Below are 17,932 nucleotides of genomic sequence, written 5' to 3'. Positions count from 1 at the left end.
GGGGCTTGGTGACTTAGGCTCAGGTAGGAAATACCGTCTTCAGCGCTGGCTTGGGAAGGAGAGATCGCGAGACCCAGGGAGCAGGCGAGTTCCACTGCGCAGGTGCACGCAAAAGCGGGCCGGGTGCTCACTTCCCGGGCAGCTGTGTAGTTCCGGGGGCCTGTTTGCCGTTCCTGGGGCGGGCGGCCGGCCGTCGCCGAGCTGACGTCATCGGTGTGCGCTGCCACGTCTGCTCAGCTCCCGGGTAATGGAGGCTGAGGATGAGTGCTGACGGGGCCGGCCTCTGCCTCTAGCTTTGGCTCTGGCTCTGATTCTGGTCCTGACTTAGGGTCTGGGTCTGGCAGCCCGAAGCCGGGACACCTTTTCTCGACTCTCCGTGAGGGGACAACGCACAGACAAGCAACTGGTTTGCAGCGCCTCAACGTGGGCAGGGAGTTCTGTTGCTTGGGGTCTAACTGTAAAACCGCCGCCTCCTTCCAGGGATCCCGCCCCGCTGGCCTGGCCTCCTCCATGCGTGAGTATATCCGAGCTGCCGCGCTGTCCGATTGTCCCGGGCCTGCTTCGGCCCTCCAGGTTGCGCGGCGGGGACTGCTTTGTCGTCCCCTCATAGAGGCCAGTCTGTTGAAGTTTGTGTTCTCTCGCTGCCCACCTTCCACCACCCCATCCCCTCGCCTTCTTCCATCCCAATTTTTTGCTCTACACTTTTCTTTTCCTTTGCTCGTTAATTGAGCAAGGACCAGCTGCCCTTACATCCAGTGGTTTGAACGCTTTGTCTCACTTGGCGTTTGTTAGTCTGCAGCCGAGAGCTGTTAGGAATAGGGAACAGAATATCTGCTGTAAAGTTTGAAAACAAGGGTTTTTCCACGGTGTCAGTCTTCAGTTTTTAAGTTGTATTGTTCAGGAAGCAGATTCTTGGTATTCATATTGACAGAACCATAGTTTTTCCATAGATTAATGAAAGCACAGTTTATTTTTATTGAGGGTTTTTATGTATTACTTTTAATCCTGCAGTTTCAGTAATTTCTAAACTATTTTACATCAGTTTTTCTGGAATGGGCATCTCCTTGATCTCTTTACAATATTTTCACTCCAACATATGGAGATAGCACTTGAACAGTTTTACTTTTAAAGAGTCAAAAGACCTTCTGATGTACTTTAACCCATCTTTGTCAGTTCTGACAACCGCCTCTGTAGGACAAGGAATGCTTTTTTTTCTGATGAGGAAACAGACTCAGAGGTTAAATGCCTCAGAGTCAGATAATAAATGATACAGCTGATCTCAGAATCTAGATCCCCTGATAACAAAACCTAACATTTTGGACAGTGCTGATTCTCTTGTATTTCAAGGGGCTTACTGTGAAATACCACGTCTGTATTGGAACTGTATGTATTCAGTGTTTCTTGTAAACTGATGGTAAAATCTTTCATGTAGAACAACTCTACTGACGAAAGACACAAGTGTGACTTCTCTAATGCTGAACGAAGCTTAGGACTTAGGCTTCTGACCCTAAGTAGTCAGAAGTAGTCTTGAGTAGTCCTTTCGTTAGAATGAAGTCAGTGATAGACCTTGGGAGCATTCTTTTACACGGTCTGCTTACTCAGTTTTTCTGGTGGTTTTGTTACACTGCCTACTTTAAAGATAGCAAACTGATATTTAAATGTCTCTTTTTGTTCAGCGTTGAAACAGGCTGACAGCCATTAACCTGGGTTGCAACTATAGGAGGCACTGGAAGCAGACTGGTTCCCGGACATGCCCGGTGGAAGGAGGGGCCCTAGTCGGCAGCAGCTAAGCCGTGCAGCTTTACCTTCTTTACAGACTTTGGTTGGAGGGGGCTGTGGCAATGGAACAGGCCTGAGGAACAGGTAAAGAAGAAATAAGAAAACCAATTTGTAATATCCTATGATTAGTAAGGCTAATACAGAAGTCATCATACTATTCAGATATTTGCTTATCAGGATTATTTTTTGACACCGAAGTAGAAACCCTGACCCTAAAAACTGGAAGCTGAGTATTTCAGAATACTTTGGAGGTAGAAAGTTGTGATGCCCACAAAATAAAAAAAGGCTGATTCATACTTATGGCCAATAATCCAAATTCTAGTTGTCACCCTTTTTTTTAGCTATTAAAAGAAGGTAGAAGTGAATTACAGTTCAAGATGAATGTGATGGTTTACTTTCTAGGATTCTTCAAGGAGGGCAGATTAAAGCTATTAGTTAACATGAGATTCTAAAATTGTCATATCCTATCAGGGGTCTTAAAAATTACTTTGTTCAAAAAGTTGAAATGAATAAACTTATCAGCTCTAGCCTAAACATCTTAAGATTTGTGTCATATTGCATGAGAATAAAGAATTTGATTTTCTTGATGGAAATTTATCTCTGTTCCTAATTTTCAAAAGTTAGAATGAATTATTTTAAAAATTACCCTGAATAATTTATCAGGAGGTTTGATCATGTCACAGTAGAAAGAGATGGTTTTTCCTAGATTGTTTGGTCAAGATAATTTTTTTTTTCCCCTATCTGAATAGCATTTTCTCTGGCCTGGATTCTAATGTTCACAGCTAGCAGTCAGTACTGCTCCTGTCTTTTTAGGCTCTCTTGATGTTATTTGTTTACCTCTTTCTTTCTGACCTTCAAGCTCTACTCAGTCTTCAGAGTCAGTTCTGATCTTGTCATTTCAGTGGGGCTCTCCCTGAAGTTCCAGTTTGAAGGGATTTTTCCAGTCTCTGATTCTCATTAATTTTCAATCCAAATTTTGAATCTGCATATGTAGACAGAGTACTTGTAATTTATTCTAGAGTAATACTTTTACTCTCCTGTTCTTATGGATTTCCTTATTTTAAAAATGACAATACTTTCTGTTTCATAAATACTTTCTGCTTGGAAATAAATGAAGTAGTAAATTGCAGTAACTTTAAAAAACTTTACTCTGAATTTTCCAAAATTTCTACAAATAACATTTTTTTTTTATAAAGAAAAATTTTTAAATGAGGATATGTAAAAATGCTCTTAAGGAAAGGTGCTCTCAACATAGAGACTGAGATGAAGGATGTTTCCTATTTGAAGTTCATGGCTTAATTTTACTAATATATACTGACTACTTATTTAGTGATTCAGTGCTTTCAAATTGCCATAGAAAATTACAGCTGTGCCTCTCTTGGCTTTCAAGGTTTTCGTTATGATTGCCTTGATTCTCATTTAACATATATTTCAGCTTTCCTCCTTTAACATATATTTCTTTAGCAATTAATTGGAATGGTGGGGAGAAGGACTTATTTTTCAACAGATTAGAATAAACTGAAAAATAAAAATTGGTCATGGTTTGAAGTCACTGAAACTGTTACTGAGGGATTATTTTGTGACATTTTTACCTAAAGGGGTTATTTTGGAAGAAGACAGTTCTGTTTCTTTTTCTTTTTCTCCCCTGATTTTATTTATTTATTATTTTTAATTGAAAGGTAATTGCTTTACAGAATTTTATTGTTTTCTGCCAAATATCAACATAAATCAGCCATAGGTATACATATGTCCCCTCTCTTTTGAACCTTTCTCCCACTCCCTCCCTGTCCCACCGCTCTAGGTTGATACAGAGCCCCTGTTTGAGTTCCCTGAGTCACACAGCAAATTCCCATTGGCTCTCTGTTTTACAGATGGTAATGTAAGTTTCCATGTTACTCTCTCCATACATCTCACCCTCTGCTTCCTCCCTCTTGCTCCCCATGTCCATAAGTCTGTTCTCTATGTCTGTTTCTTCATTGCTGCCCTGCAGATAAATTCATTGGTACTATCTTTCTAGATTCCATATAAATGCATTTATCTTTCTCTTTCTGATTTACTGTGTTTCTCGATGGGAAAGAAGCAGCCTGGAATAGGTTGTTTTATAAGACGTGGGGAAAAGGTATAAAAAGTGTGGCTAAAACCAGTGTTAAATAGTCTAGAATATAGTTTTAGGAGGTGTGTTTCTAAAGAAAAGCAATGTCCACATGTGGAGAACTCATTTCTGGAGTGTCTGTATTGAGGAGAGAAGTAAGTAATTGCTTGAGTTTTAGATGATGTATGTGGTTCTGCAAAATAGAGATCAGCTGAAAAGAAAACATTTGCCATGGTTAGATGTTTGTGACTTGTTTGGTGAAATTAAACTTGAGAATGTCAAAGAGCTAGTTTGGTGACATAATCAAAATTGAAATCTATTCTGTCCTGCTTTCCACCTGTGGGGAGCAGGAATTTGTTCTTGGGACTATGTGCTTAGATGATTGCCTTCTAAAGAAGGAGAATATACTGTGGACTTCTGAGTTTTCTAGAGAGCTTTTATTTGAGGGAGAATCTTACTTGAGAAGGACTAAGAGTGGTTTGGTTTTGTTTTGTTCTTGCATACTTAGTTAATATCACCAGAGCATGTTCAAATGATCGCTGCTTTCTCTGCCTCTTTTAGTTCTTTTTCATTCCTTTAAATTTTTCTTGACTTATCTATTTTCTTACCTAAAATGTGCTGCTTGCTAGCTCCATAAAGGCTAGTCTTTAGGTCTGCTGTGTTAACTCTTTCCTGCATACAAGGACAAAACAGAGTTCAGCATAATTCATACTGTTTGCACAGACAGTTTAGGGACAGTAAGCCACTCTTATGATTCAGAGAAACTTTTGTGTCAGTGGAGGAAACTGTTTACCAGTCAAGTTCCCAGATGCCAGTCTCGTAGCCAGTCCTTTCTACAAATTGTTACGCTGAACACCTGCTTTCCTCTAGTCTGGAATTTTGGTAGTGCTAGCTAAAGAGTGTTTACGTGGTGAGGCTGGCCTCCAGTAAAAACGCTGCTTGCTTAGTAATGAACCTCCCTGGTAGAGGGACTCTACACATGTCATAACTAGTTGCTAAACTAGTTAACAGCATCGTATATGACTCCACTGAGAAACCCTTGGAAGTTTGCACTTGGTTTCCTCAAGACTTTGCTTGTTACCTTTTCCATCTGCTGGTTTTGATTTGTATCCTGCTGCTGTCAGAAATTGTAGCTGTGAACACAACTACATGCCCGGTCCTCTGAGTCCTCCTAGCAAATCATCAGCTTAGGCATGATTGTTGGGACTGCCCCATTTGAAAGAGAATATTCAGTGTTAGCACTGAGGAAATTTCTTTAAAGAGACTCTTTTCCAAACCGTGTATTATAAATGAAGAGACTGAGGCTTAGGGATGTAAAGTTATTGTCTCAAAAACCACAATTGCGGGACTTCCCTTGTAGTCCAGTGGTTAAAAATCTGCCTTCCAAAGCAGAGGACATGGGTTCGATCCCTGGTCAGGGAACTGAGATCCCATGTACCCCAGGGCAACTAAGCACGCACACTTCAACAAAGACCCAGCATAGCCAAAAACAAACAAACAAAAACAAAAACCCCACAACTGGTTAATGGGAAATCTGGGACTGGAACTCTCCCTCATTGTATCTCAAACCTTTGTGTCACTTTGCTTTTCTTGAATCTATTTTATATTCTTTCAGAGGAACAATGCTTTTAACTTTTCTTAAGTGATTTCTCTATAAAGTTTCTCAAATTTTTCTGCAATTTTCTGACATGTATTGACTAAGTCTGTTTATGTTAGCTCTTTTTTGTTTGTTTTTGGTTTTAAAATGCTTTGGTCATATACCCTCTCAAATTTTCAGTGTGTGAAAATACTTTCCTCTTTCTCTCTGATGCTCTGGATCACTTTATTTGATGTTTGTCTCTTTGTCTTTTGGCTTGAAGTATAATAGCCAAGGTTGTATAGGATGTCACAAATACAGATCTTTAAGAAAAAGCTTTTTTAACTGACAAAGCAAAAGACTTTATTGGGAAGGGGCACCCAGGTGGAGAGCAGCAAGGTAAGGAAAGCCCGGAGAACTGCTCTCCCGCGTGGCTTGCAGTCCCGGGTGTTACGAGTAATAGGGTTAGCTTTCCAAGTTGTCTCTGCCCAGTCATCTTGCTTTGCCCATATTTGATCTGACTCAGGGTACTTCCTGGTGGCACACTCCATCTTTCAGCCAAGATGGATTCTAGCGTAAAGGTTTGTGGGAGGTTAGAGGACATATTATGGGCTGGCATCTCCTTCCTCCTTTCGGCCCTTCCCAAATTCTTCCAGTTAGTTTTCAGCAGCAGCAGCATTTTCCTTATTGGGATTTCCTGTTATGAGACAACTCATGTAAGCAGTTATTATTATGCGAAGGTGGGTGGTTTTGGTCAATGGTTCCCTAACATCTTGATTTCTGATTACAAGTGGCTTACTGCCCAGCAGGGGAGAGAATATTTCAGTGTTAAATGATAAATGTGATAGGGGAACTGGGGACCAAATTTTAATGGGCATTCAGACGAGTGGCACTTCTCCAAATAGAGGGGAGAAGGATTGAGTGAATCCCTTTTTAAAAAAAATTTTATTGGAGAGTAGTTGATTTACAAAGTTGTGTTAATTTCTGCTATACAGCAAAGTGAATCAGTTATATATACACATATATCCACTCCATAACCATATAGATCATTATAGAGTATTGAGTAGAGTTTCCAGTGGTGTATAGTAGGTCCTTATTAGTTATTTCTTTTATAAATGGTAGTGCGTATATGTCAATCCTAATTTCCCAGTTCATCCCTCCCCTCCACTTCCCCCTGATAACCATAAGTTTGTTTTCTACATCTGTGGTTTTCTGTTTTGTAAATAAGTTCATGTATAGCTTTTTAAGATTCCACATATAAGCTTTCTATCATACAATACTTGTCTTTCTGTCTGACTTAATGAGTATGATAATCTCTGGGTCTGTTCATGTCGTTGCAAATAGCATTATTTCTTTTTTGTGTGTGTGTGGCTTAGTAATGTCCCATGGTATTTATGTACTACATCTTCTTTATCCGTTCCTCTGTCGATGGACATTTAATTGCTTCCGTGTCTTGGCTGTTGTAAATGGTGCTGCACTGAACATTGGGATGCTTGTATCTTTTTGGATTATAGTTTTCTCTGGATATATGTCCTGGAGTGGGATTGCTGGATCATATGGTAGTTTCACAGATATAGATCTTTTGTGCTTTGTTTTGAATAATTTTCTTGAAGCCCAGAGTGTTAATAACTTTGTTAATGGCAGAAGCACATTAGTCTGCTTTATTTAGGAAAATTCTATGAAAACTATTTTAACCTTTAAATCATAACAGATAGTTTAGCATTTACTTTTGACTGAAGAGGAATAGGAAATTTTATTTGTTCTAGAGAATATTTAGCTTGTTCTAGACTAGAGACTCCTCAGAATTTTTTCCCCATATTTTGTGATTAAATGGAGTGAGGCAGTAGAATGGTTGCTGGCATTATTTCTCTCCATTCAAGTCCACCAACTTGAACAACTCCAGAGAGAATCTTTCATGTCCTGTTCTTTATGTATAACACTTCCTGGAGTTGTGTAGTGCTGTGGCCCAGCTCCCAGAACAGATCAGAGGGCATTGCTGTGTTAATGATTAATTTATGATTGAGCAGATGAAGTTTTGAGACCTACTGGTAGATCACAACCCACTCCTTGGTGAGCTTGCTGTATTGCAATGTACTCTGAGATTGAGGGGAAGAAACTTTAAAAATTTTTTCCAACCCTTACCCATCCCTGTTCTTCCCTTCTAGTTTCTGCCGTGGTATTCTTAACTATTCAGAATGGTTCAGAATGAGCAGAGTTTATATTCCCATGAGTCACTTTAAGTGCTGTCAGTGTCCCATACTAATGCTAGAATTCTATATTTGGAAATTTTGGAGTAAAGTGGTAGCACTAATGTTATTCCCTCTTTTGGATCTTCTTTGGAAATAGCCAAATGAAGCCTCTTTTCCTTGTTCTGTTAACATCATAGACCCTTAGATCTCTTACTGTTCACAGGCATACAGATAATGGGAAATTTTATTCTTTAGCCTTATCTTATCATTTTAGATAGTCCAGCTCATTGTGACCTATAAGAGAGTGTAAAAGAAAGAATAAGATAGGGGTTAAAATTTCTACATTTTAATCTGTGTTTTGAGAGAGCTCCCTCTTTTTCATGACTGTATTGGTCTACTGTCTTCTCAACCTAAAGGTATATAATTGCAGTGAACTAGGAGAAGTACCTGGAGAAGGCAATGGCACCCCACTCCAGTACTCTTGCCTGGAAAATCCCATGGATGGAGGAGCCTGGTGGGCTGCAGTCCATGGGGTCGCTAAGAGTCGGACATGACTGAGCGCCTTCACTTTCACTTTTCACTTTCATGCATTGGAGAAGGAAATGGCAGCCCACTCCAGTGTTCTTGCCTGGAGAATCCCAGGGATGGGGGGGCCTCGTGGGCTGCTGTCTGTGGGGTCGCATAGAGTCGGACACAACTGAAGTGACTTAGCAGCAGCAGCAGCAGGAGAAGTACTGTCTCTGTCCTTAAGATTATGATGATAGACAAAAAGATGTATACAAAAAGTTACATAACAGTATGAAGAAATTATGTAAAAATTTTTTGAAAATTTAACAATTGAAAAGTGCAATAAAGGCATTGTTCAGGTGTAATAGTGGCACAGAGGAGAGATGAATTGATTTTGATTGAGTCAGAGTAATCTTTTAGAGGTTTTGTTTGGTTATTTTAAAAGTCTCGAATTTTCTCTATAAATGTATATGTGAAGGGTTAGGGAAGGTGGTTTTAGAGGCCATTGCTGGTAAAAGGAATATTGTGTACAAAGCATATGTATATATATTCACAAATAGCGAATAGCATGGGTAGTGTTTAGGGTGCTTGTGGAGGAGTGATAAGAGATGAGACTAGTCTGTTAAGCAGAGAGCCTCATAGAAATAAACATTGTTGGGTGTTATGCTACTAGCAGTAGAGAGCATTGAAGAGTTTTAGGCAAGAGAGTATACTATCAGAGTTTCACTTTAGAAAGATGTTTAAAGGCAGGTTGGAGGATTTGGTGAAAATAGACTTGAATTTAGAGGGATTACTACAGTGGTTCAGGTGAAAAATGGCAACTCCTTGAACTAAGCCTATGGGTTTAGAGAGGAGAGTGCAATTTGGAAAAAGATTTATGAAGTGGAGTATATATGATTTAGAGAGTGATTTACAGAAGAAGATTCCTAATATGATTCCCAGGTTTCTGATTTGGGCAGCTAACTGGGTGGGCCATGGACTGTGATCAGGACTTTAGGAAGAGAAACACAGATGCCCAGTAGACAGCTTGATGACATGGATCTAAAATGCAGCAGTGAGCTTTATGGAGAGAAATTTTAGTTTTCAGCATATAGGAGATAGTGGAATCCATGACCACGTATTACATGACTGAGAGAGTCTTATAGAGGGAAAAGAGAAGAGCGAAAGGTCCCAGAGTCTTGAGGAAGGCCAACAGTTAAAAGTGTAGGTGACTAAGGAAGCAGGACTCCCTTTATGCTCTTTGACACTGAAAGGTATCACCATTTGATTTAACTGTAGTTTTCTCTTTTCAGGAATGGTAGTGCCATTGGCCTTCCGGTCCCACCTATCACAGCCTTAATCACCCCAGGTCCTGTTCGTCATTGCCAAATTCCTGATTTGCCTGTGGATGGAAGCCTGCTCTTTGAATTTCTCTTTTTCATCTACTTGCTGGTTGCTCTGTTCATTCAATACATCAACATCTATAAAACAGTGTGGTGGTATCCTTATAATCATCCTGCCTCTTGTACTTCATTGGTAAGTCTTAATAGGCCTCTAAGTTCTTCACGTTACTTAGCCAAGAAACTAGTTGGAAAACTTTCATGTAGAAATTATTTTTTGTGGAATAAAATGTTTTTATATTAAAGTACAGATTACTTTCAGACTGTAATATCATAAAATTGTTAAATATCTGGCTTTGGTCCATAACCAGAGATAGGAAAAAAATATAAAGAAAACATGGAAAACATTTAAGTAATTTATTATAACAGTATCACAAAAAGGTTTTGATATTTAGCTTTCTCTGCATCCAAGGTGGATGTTATCTGTCGCTGATTACCAGAAAGAGAAAAAGAACATGGGGAAACATAAAGGAGAGTGTTTTCATTTAGACCAGGTTCATATCATTTTGACATGTATCTGCTCCTAACTATAAGAGAAGCTGGACAATATGGCCCCTTTGCTGAGTTCACTGTTAACCATGGATAAAATTGGATTCCGTTACAAAAATAAACTAGAGGCAAGAACTAGCTATCTCTGCTGAAGTACATCAAAATATACTGTAGGTTTCTTCTGCTCTCTTTCCAGTTTTTAGGAACACTATGGTAATATTCCAGTTCAGGGTAGTCAGGTGACCTGGTAGGTAAGTGGTTGGCAATGGCAGATTTGGATGGATGATAGAGATGTGCTCTAAGAGAAAGAAGACTATTGTCCTGGTAGCTTATATTGTCTGAGACTTCTAAATGATTAGAAAATCTCCCTAGTCTGGTGAACATAGGAAATGTGGACCAAAATATTCAAGACTGTATGAGAAGGGAATAAACAATTTTATTTTAAACATTTGTATCACTTGGTTGCTCCTAAAATTAACTGTTAAGAATTTTCTTTCCATATTGATCATCTCGGCTTAATACCAGGTGAAGGAAAGTTTAGTTTCTTTATTTTAAGAATTATAATGATTTAGTGCCAAATAATATGCTTTTGTTTAAATAGGTTTTTTTTTTTCTACCTGGATTATGAGTTTATTGAGTATAGGAACCCTACTTTATTCATCCTTCTTTGGCCATGGTGTTACAGAATGAGAAGGTTGGATTAGATGATCTTAAGGCTTCTTCCACTATGTAGTTCTGTAATCTAAATACCTGTATCATAACAGTGACATTGGCAAATACTTAATAATCTATTTACTATGCTATTTGCAAGTATTATCTCATTTATTCATTCTGAAAACAGGTATTACTCTATGATTCCCATTTTATAAGTGAGAAATATGAGACCTAGAGATTATGAAACTGGCTTAAAATCACATGTGATCAAGTGAGCACTCAAACCCAGACCTATCTGCTATGCTCTACTCCCTGTATTTATTCTTAATTTACTCCATGAGTACCTTTGGTTAGTTCATTATACTGTTTCCACTTTGACATCCTATGGAAACTTCTCACTTACTGAATTTTCAGGTTAATCACAGAACTCTTACCGGTCAACTTCTGACAACTTCCCAGTCAATTTCTGACAAGAGTTCTTGTAAAAGTCTGTTACAAATGTTGCCTTGAGATGAAAGGAGCCAGTGCTCCTGTTATAATTGGGAAGCTGCTGACTCTAGAATTATGCTTCCTTTGCTGTGACTCATAGCACCAAAAGTGGGTGCCTTTTACCCTGCCCCTCTCCCCGCTTCACTCAGTTTATGTGGTGCCTTGTGGCTGGCAGATATTAAATCTAGTAAGTTCAGTTACAGGAAAGTTCGGGCATGTAGTTTTTAGCTTTCCAGTCTCTGCAGTAGAGGAAGGCACACTTAAAGGAGATGTCATGTGAGCTGCCTAACTTATCTGTCACATATAATCCTTGATCACACAAAGCTTAAAATTGAACTCTGGACCTATAAGTAGCATATGTGGAATAGCAAATAAGATTTTAGCTCATGAATCTGAAGGCCTGCATCAGTGAACTGTTAAAGATGAATGGGCTGCCATAGATCTGATTCCTTCGTGCCACTGAAGGAATTCAAGCCTAGCCGGTAACAGCTTGACTGGGACGCTCGCCATGGGATTTACATTTCAGCTAGTGATTTGTCTCTTTTAAGCTTTCTTCCATTAGGCATGCCTGACTCACACGCTTGTCAAATTTATATGTTAGGTTTTCCTTTTCCAGATTTTAATTATCAGAAAGAAAATGTGGGCACCTGAATATGTAAAATATCATTCTGACTATCAAACAATTATCTGAGTTAGTCTTAACCCTAAGAAAAATACAAACTAGTAGTAGTATAGGAAGTTATTCAGAATATTGAAGAGTGGAGTGCTCTGATTAATCAAATATTCTGGTTTGTAAAGGTTAACCAAACGTAAATTACTATTTTTCAATGATTACAGTATAAGTGTGTTTAACAACGAAATACCTTAGGCACTTAAATTTTTTTTTTATTAAAAAAATGTCTTAAATGGACTGGTGATACATATAAATAAGACCCCCAGACATTAGCTAGGGGATGTAGTGAATTTGCTTACATTATTTTAAAGGAGTAGGATGAGCATGGAGGAGTCTCAAGAGAGGATAAATAATTGTTAGGATCTGAACACTCCAGGAGTTGGTGAGGGACAGGGAGGCCTGGTGTGCCGCAATTCATGGGGTCGCAAAGAGCTGGACACAACTGAGCGACTGAACTGAACTGAAACACTTCCCTGGTGACTCAGATGGTAAAGCGTCTGCCTACAAAGTGGGAGACCTGGGTTCGATCCCTGGGTCGGGAAGATCCTCTGGAGAAGGAAATGGCAACCCACTCCAGTACTCTTGCCTGGAAAATCCCATGGATGGAGGAGCCTGGTAGGCTACAATCCATGGGGTTGCAAAGAATCAAGACACGACTGAGTGACTTCACTTTCTTTCTTTCTAAACACTTAGAGGAAAGGAAATAGTCTGAGAAGCAGTAAGCCATTCATTCTCTTGGCATTCTGACTGCTTTACCTTTAAAATGTATCCCAGATCTGGCAACTCCTAATTGCTGCTGACTCTGTTTGAGTGATCATGTTTTCTCACCTGAATTTAAAGTGATAGCTTCTTAACTGATCTTTCCTCAATACAATATATTTTCTACACAGCAATCAGCATGAGAATTTTAAAATACAAATAGAATCATGGCATCTTTTGCCTAAAACACTCCTATAACTCCCCCTTAGGAAAAAAAGTAAACTCAGTCTTTATTGCTCATTACCTCATTTGAGCCTTCTTGATGATTTTGAGACATACCAGGCATATATTTTCCTGCCTTCAGTTCAGTTTAGTCGCTCAGTCGTGTCCGACTCTTTGCGACCCCATGAATCGCAGCACGCCAGGCCTCCCTGTCTATCACCAACTCCCAGAGTTCACTCAGACTCACGTCCATCGAGTCAGTGATGCCATCCAGCCATCTCATCCTCTGTCGTCCCCTTCTCCTCCTGCCCCCAATCCCTCCCACCATCAGAGTCTTTTCCAATGAGTCAGCTCTTCTCATGAGGTGGCCAAAGTACTGGAGTTTCAGCTTTAGCATCATTCCTTCCAAAGAACACCCAGGGCTGATCTTCAGAATGGACTGGCTGGATCTCCTTGCAGTCCAAGGGATTCTCAAGAGTCTTCTCCAACACCACAGTTCAAAAGCATCAATTCTTCGGCGCTCAGCCTTCTTCACAGTCCAACTCTCACATCCGTACATGACCACTGGAGAAACCATAGCCTTGACTAGACAGACCTTAGTCAGCAAAGTAATGTCTCTGCTTTTGAATATGCTATCTAGGTTGGTCATAACTTTTCATCCAAGGAGTAAGAGCTATGTAATTACTTTTTCCTTGCCTGGAGTGCTCAGCACCTGATCTTCTCTTGGCTGGTGCGTTTTTGTCATTCAGCTGTCAGCCTAAATGCCACCTTTAGCCAAATGTTGCCTTCTTAGAGATATCCTTCCTAATCACCAGTTTAAATTGGTTCTACACTTCCCTTCCCAGTCATTATTGTTTTTTTTCTTACCAGCAACATAACTGAAATGCTTTTGCTTGTTATCTTCTTTATTGTTATTGCCCTCCCTTCTTAAGCAAACTGGGTGCCCAGCTCTTATTTATTGAATGAGTTGAGAAATTCTGGAAGGAGAATTGTAGAAACTTAGAGACCTTTTGATCATCAAAATTAAAATATATCCAATTTTTTTGCCACTAATGACTTTTTATTTTATTATTACAGTTAAATATACAGACTTAGAACTAGAAGGAACCATACACATCATGTAGGTAATGTTGTCATTGTATAGGAAGAAGAGATCAACATAAGACATGTTTCTAAATCAAGTTAAGGGAAAAGACTGAATGTGTTGATGTATCAGTGAGTTAGGGAGTTTAGGTTAATAGATGCCCAGTTAGATTAATTTAAGTTTTCTTAAAGAGAGACCAACGACATTAGCTCTTAGAGACTTGAAATTTAAATTTGACACTCATTATAAGTATAGCATTTTAGATAAATTATTTTTGTCATAATTCTGCAGGTTGGTACTTATTAACCCAAAACTGCAGTCTTTTCCCTTTAATACAGTAAACTTTCAAGAACAGAGAAGATTACATTCCAGATAGTTTAAAATAGTGTTTTAAAAGTTAAAGCAATTTGTCATGAAAGAAGGAGAAGGTAGGTAGTCTCTTTAAGGTCTCCCAAATTGCTGCGGTCTGTAAATGTAAGGTGATATAAGACGACCTTTTGAGGGGGCAAGCTTCTTCATGTAGTAGTTACCGTTGGATATCCATATTTCTTTCTGATGTAGTTATTTGTTTCTCTTACAGAATTTTCATCTCATTGATTACCACCTGGCAGCATTCATCACAGTGATGCTTGCAAGGAGGCTTGTATGGGCCCTCATCTCAGAGGTAACAGCTCATTCACTGTATTCTATCACTTGTAGCTAGAGCTAGTCACTAGGATGTGTTCAGGTTGAAAATGTGAAGTGTCAAAGTATAATTTAAATGCTGTTATAACTAATTTCTTTACTCTTATGTGAACTGTGCCAGTTTTTTTAAAAGGTTTTCTCATAATATATTCAAAGTTCAAGTGTGATATACTAATTCAGCTGTTAGAAATTTTATTTGTCCAGTAGGAACTTAATTCTAGCTTCTGAGTCCTTCAGTATAATCTTTCTAATTTTGATAGTTAGAGTAAAAGTACGATGGATTTTATGTAATTGTTACTAGGGAAAGTTGCATCTAAAACAGTGATTCAAGTAACATTCACTTGGAATTATTTATATACCATTTGTGGAGTTGCTAGCAAGAGACATTTGAGTTTATTAAAACTTAGAATTTTTAAAAGATAGCATCCACATTTGCATAGGACTAACCTAATTAATTAAAAAGACCATGTTAACATTAATATGATCTTTTTATGAAATGGCCATTGTTAAAATAATTATTTTATATTTGTAAACCCCAGTGAAGAAGATAAATGTGTTTTTTAAAATTTTATCTTATGCCTTATGCTGCTGCTGCTGCTAAGTCGCTTCAGTTGTGTCCGACTTTGTGTGACCCCATAGACGGCAGCCCACCATCCCTGGGATTCTCCAGGCAAGAACACTGGAGTGGGTTGCCATTTTGTACTCTATAAATGAATACAGAAACAAAAAATGTTAACTTAGCTAAAATGGCTAATAATTTTAATTTGTTTTTAACTGTTTTAGTTTGTTTTTATTCAGTGATTTTGAATAAATCATTGCTATAATCACAGCTACTTAGGGTCAACTCTTTTCTTCTAAAACATACATGGGAAGTCTGTGTCTGCAGGCTCTGATTTTCAGGAACCTTATTTTTGTGAGCACGGAATAATTGCAGATAGTTAAGTCATAATCTGAAAGCTATTTGAAGTTAACTTTAAAACATTGATAGTAAGAGTGCAGGTTTTTCATGGTGAGAAAGGCTATCTATGATTTTTAAATCCCAAGGTCTTTATTTAGGTCATGAAATTAGGTTCTTGCTTTTGGATGTTTGAGAAAGTCTCTTCTTTCTTTAGAGAACTCAGTGGGATTTTATGTTTACATCTGTTAAAAGAGGCAAGGATTAATTTTGTTTCATCTTTTCAGTTACTTAGAAATGGTGCTTGTGTATGCCAGATGAGTACGTAAACCCTTCTAGTTAGTGTGTAAGCCCTTCATAAACAGAGGTTTCTACTTTGGAACTACAAGGTCTATACCTCGAAAAACTCTATTTTAAGAATAGTTTTAAGAGCTTTTGCATGACTGTAGAGAGTTTATTGTTGTTTAGTCACTAAACAGTGTCCAGCTCTTTGCAACCTCATGGATTGCAGCATTCCAGGCTTCCCTGTCCTTCACTATCCCCTGGAGCTTGCTTAAACACATGGATTGTGTCGGTGATGCCACCCAACCGTCTCGTCCTCTGTTGCCCCCTTCTCCTCTTGCCCTCGGTCTTTCCTAGCATCAGAGTCTTTTCCAATGAGGAGGCTCTTTGCATAAGTTGGCCAAAGTATTGAAGGTTTAGTTTCTGCATCAGTCCTCCCAATGAATATTCAGGGTTGATTTCCTTTAGGATTGGCTGGTTTGTTTTCCTTGCAGTCCACAGGACTCTCAAGAGTCTTCTCCAGCACCACAGTTCAAAAGCATCAATTCTTTGGCGCTCAGCCTTTTTTATGGTCCACTCTCACATCCATGCATTGACCACTGGAAAAACCATAGCTTTAACTATGTGGACCTTTATTAGCAAAGTGATATTTCTGCTTTTTAATATGCTATCTAGATTGGTCATAGCTTTCCTTCCAAGGAAAAAAATTTTCATGGGTGAATTCACCTTCTGCAGTGATTTTAGAGCCCCCCCCCCAATTAAATCTGTCAATGCTTCCTCTTTCTCCCCATCTATTTGCCCTGAAGTAATGGGACTAGATGCCATGATCTTGGTTTTTTGAATGTTAAGTTTTAAGCCAGCCTCTTCACTCTCCTCTTTCACCCTCATCAGGAGGTTCCTTAGTTACCTTCACTTTCTGCCATTAGAGTGGTGTTATTTGCATATCTGAGGTTGATCTTTCTTCCGGCAATCTCGATTCCAGCTTGTGCTTCATCCAGCCCCGAATTTTGTATGGTGTACTCTGCATAGAAGTTAAATAAGCAGGGTGGCAATATACAGCCTTGACAAGCTCCTTTCTCAATTTTGAACCAGTCTGTTGTTCCATGTCTGGTTCTAACCGTTGCTTCTTGACCTGCATACAGGTTTCTCAGGAGACAGGTAAGATGGTCTGGTATTCCCACCTCTAAAGAATTTTCCAGTTTGTTAAGATCCACACAGTTAAAGTCTTTAGAGTAATTAATGAAGCAAAAGTAGATGTTTTTCTGGAATTCCCTTGCTTTTTCTATGATCCAGTGGATGTTGGCAATTTGATCTCTGATTCCTCTGCCTTTTCTAAAACCAGCTTGTACATCTGGGAGTTCTCAGTTCATGTACTGTTGAAGCCTAGCTTGAAGGATTTTGAGCATTACCTTGCTAGCATGTGAAACTAACACAGTTGTACAGTACTTTGAGCATTCTTTGGCATTGCCCTTCTTTGGGATTGGAATAAAAACTGACCTTTTTTAGTCCTGTGGCCACTGCTGAGTTTTCCAAATATGTTGACGTATTGAGTGCAGCACTTTAACAGCATCATCTTTTAGGACTTGAAATCGCTCCACTGGAATTCCATCACCTCCACTAGCTTTGTGGTTAAGAGCTTGGGCTCTGGAATATGGCAGAAATTATAAATACATTCAGGTTCTGCTGCTATGCTGACACTAGGCAGAAACAACCTTTTTGTTGTTGTTGTTAACTAACTGTAAACATTTGAGAGTGGAGGCACTGAAGTAATTCCAGTGGCTTAAATGCTTTCTCTTGAGTTTGACACATGAGGTACATATTGGCATGAAGTATGTATCGGGAATAATATGCAACTATTTGCCATGCTATTACTGAGACCAGCTTGAGCCTACTTCACAGTTTTGAAGCTCAGGCAGTAGTATTAATCAACTGCTTCTGTGCTTTTATAAGTAACTACACAAACAGCATGTATTGTGTGTATATTATTTATGCTGTGTATTGATAGCATGTTGGGTGAACTAAGAAATGGATATATAGGAGGTACCTAGAAAACTCCTCCTTTTCCATGTGCTATTGACTCCAGAGAATTGTTTTTCTGAGTTCTGACATTGCTGCTCCAGAGCTTATAAGAATCTGTCATTTCCCCCTGCATTTCACTCATTCTCTCCTTCCTGGTTCAGTTTGTAAGAAAATGACATTGCAGAGCCTCATGTTTAGACAACTATGGTTTCTTACTATA

At 38.9% G+C, this 17,932-nt stretch overlaps 1 protein-coding gene across 2 annotated transcripts in view; it reads left to right on the top strand.

Annotated features, from left to right (window-relative positions):
* Positions 1–257: 257 nt before the first annotated feature.
* Positions 258–17,932, top strand: part of TMEM39A (transmembrane protein 39A) — a 29,330-nt gene continuing 11,655 nt past the window's right edge. For both annotated transcript variants that reach the window (XM_068965865.1, XM_068965857.1), the window contains exons 1-4: positions 258–514; positions 1,677–1,863; positions 9,436–9,658; positions 14,413–14,496. In XM_068965865.1, coding sequence (XP_068821966.1) covers positions 1,751–1,863; positions 9,436–9,658; positions 14,413–14,496 — 420 coding nt within the window. In that variant the 5' untranslated portion in view covers positions 258–514; positions 1,677–1,750. The remainder of the gene's footprint in view (positions 515–1,676; positions 1,864–9,435; positions 9,659–14,412; positions 14,497–17,932) is intronic.

Source organism: Capricornis sumatraensis, chromosome 1 (genome assembly GCF_032405125.1).
Source record: "Capricornis sumatraensis isolate serow.1 chromosome 1, serow.2, whole genome shotgun sequence".
NCBI classification, from domain to species: domain Eukaryota; kingdom Metazoa; phylum Chordata; class Mammalia; order Artiodactyla; family Bovidae; genus Capricornis; species Capricornis sumatraensis.
The sequence above is the reverse complement of the archived record's forward strand: the minus strand, read 5'-3'. Positions and strand labels throughout refer to the sequence as shown.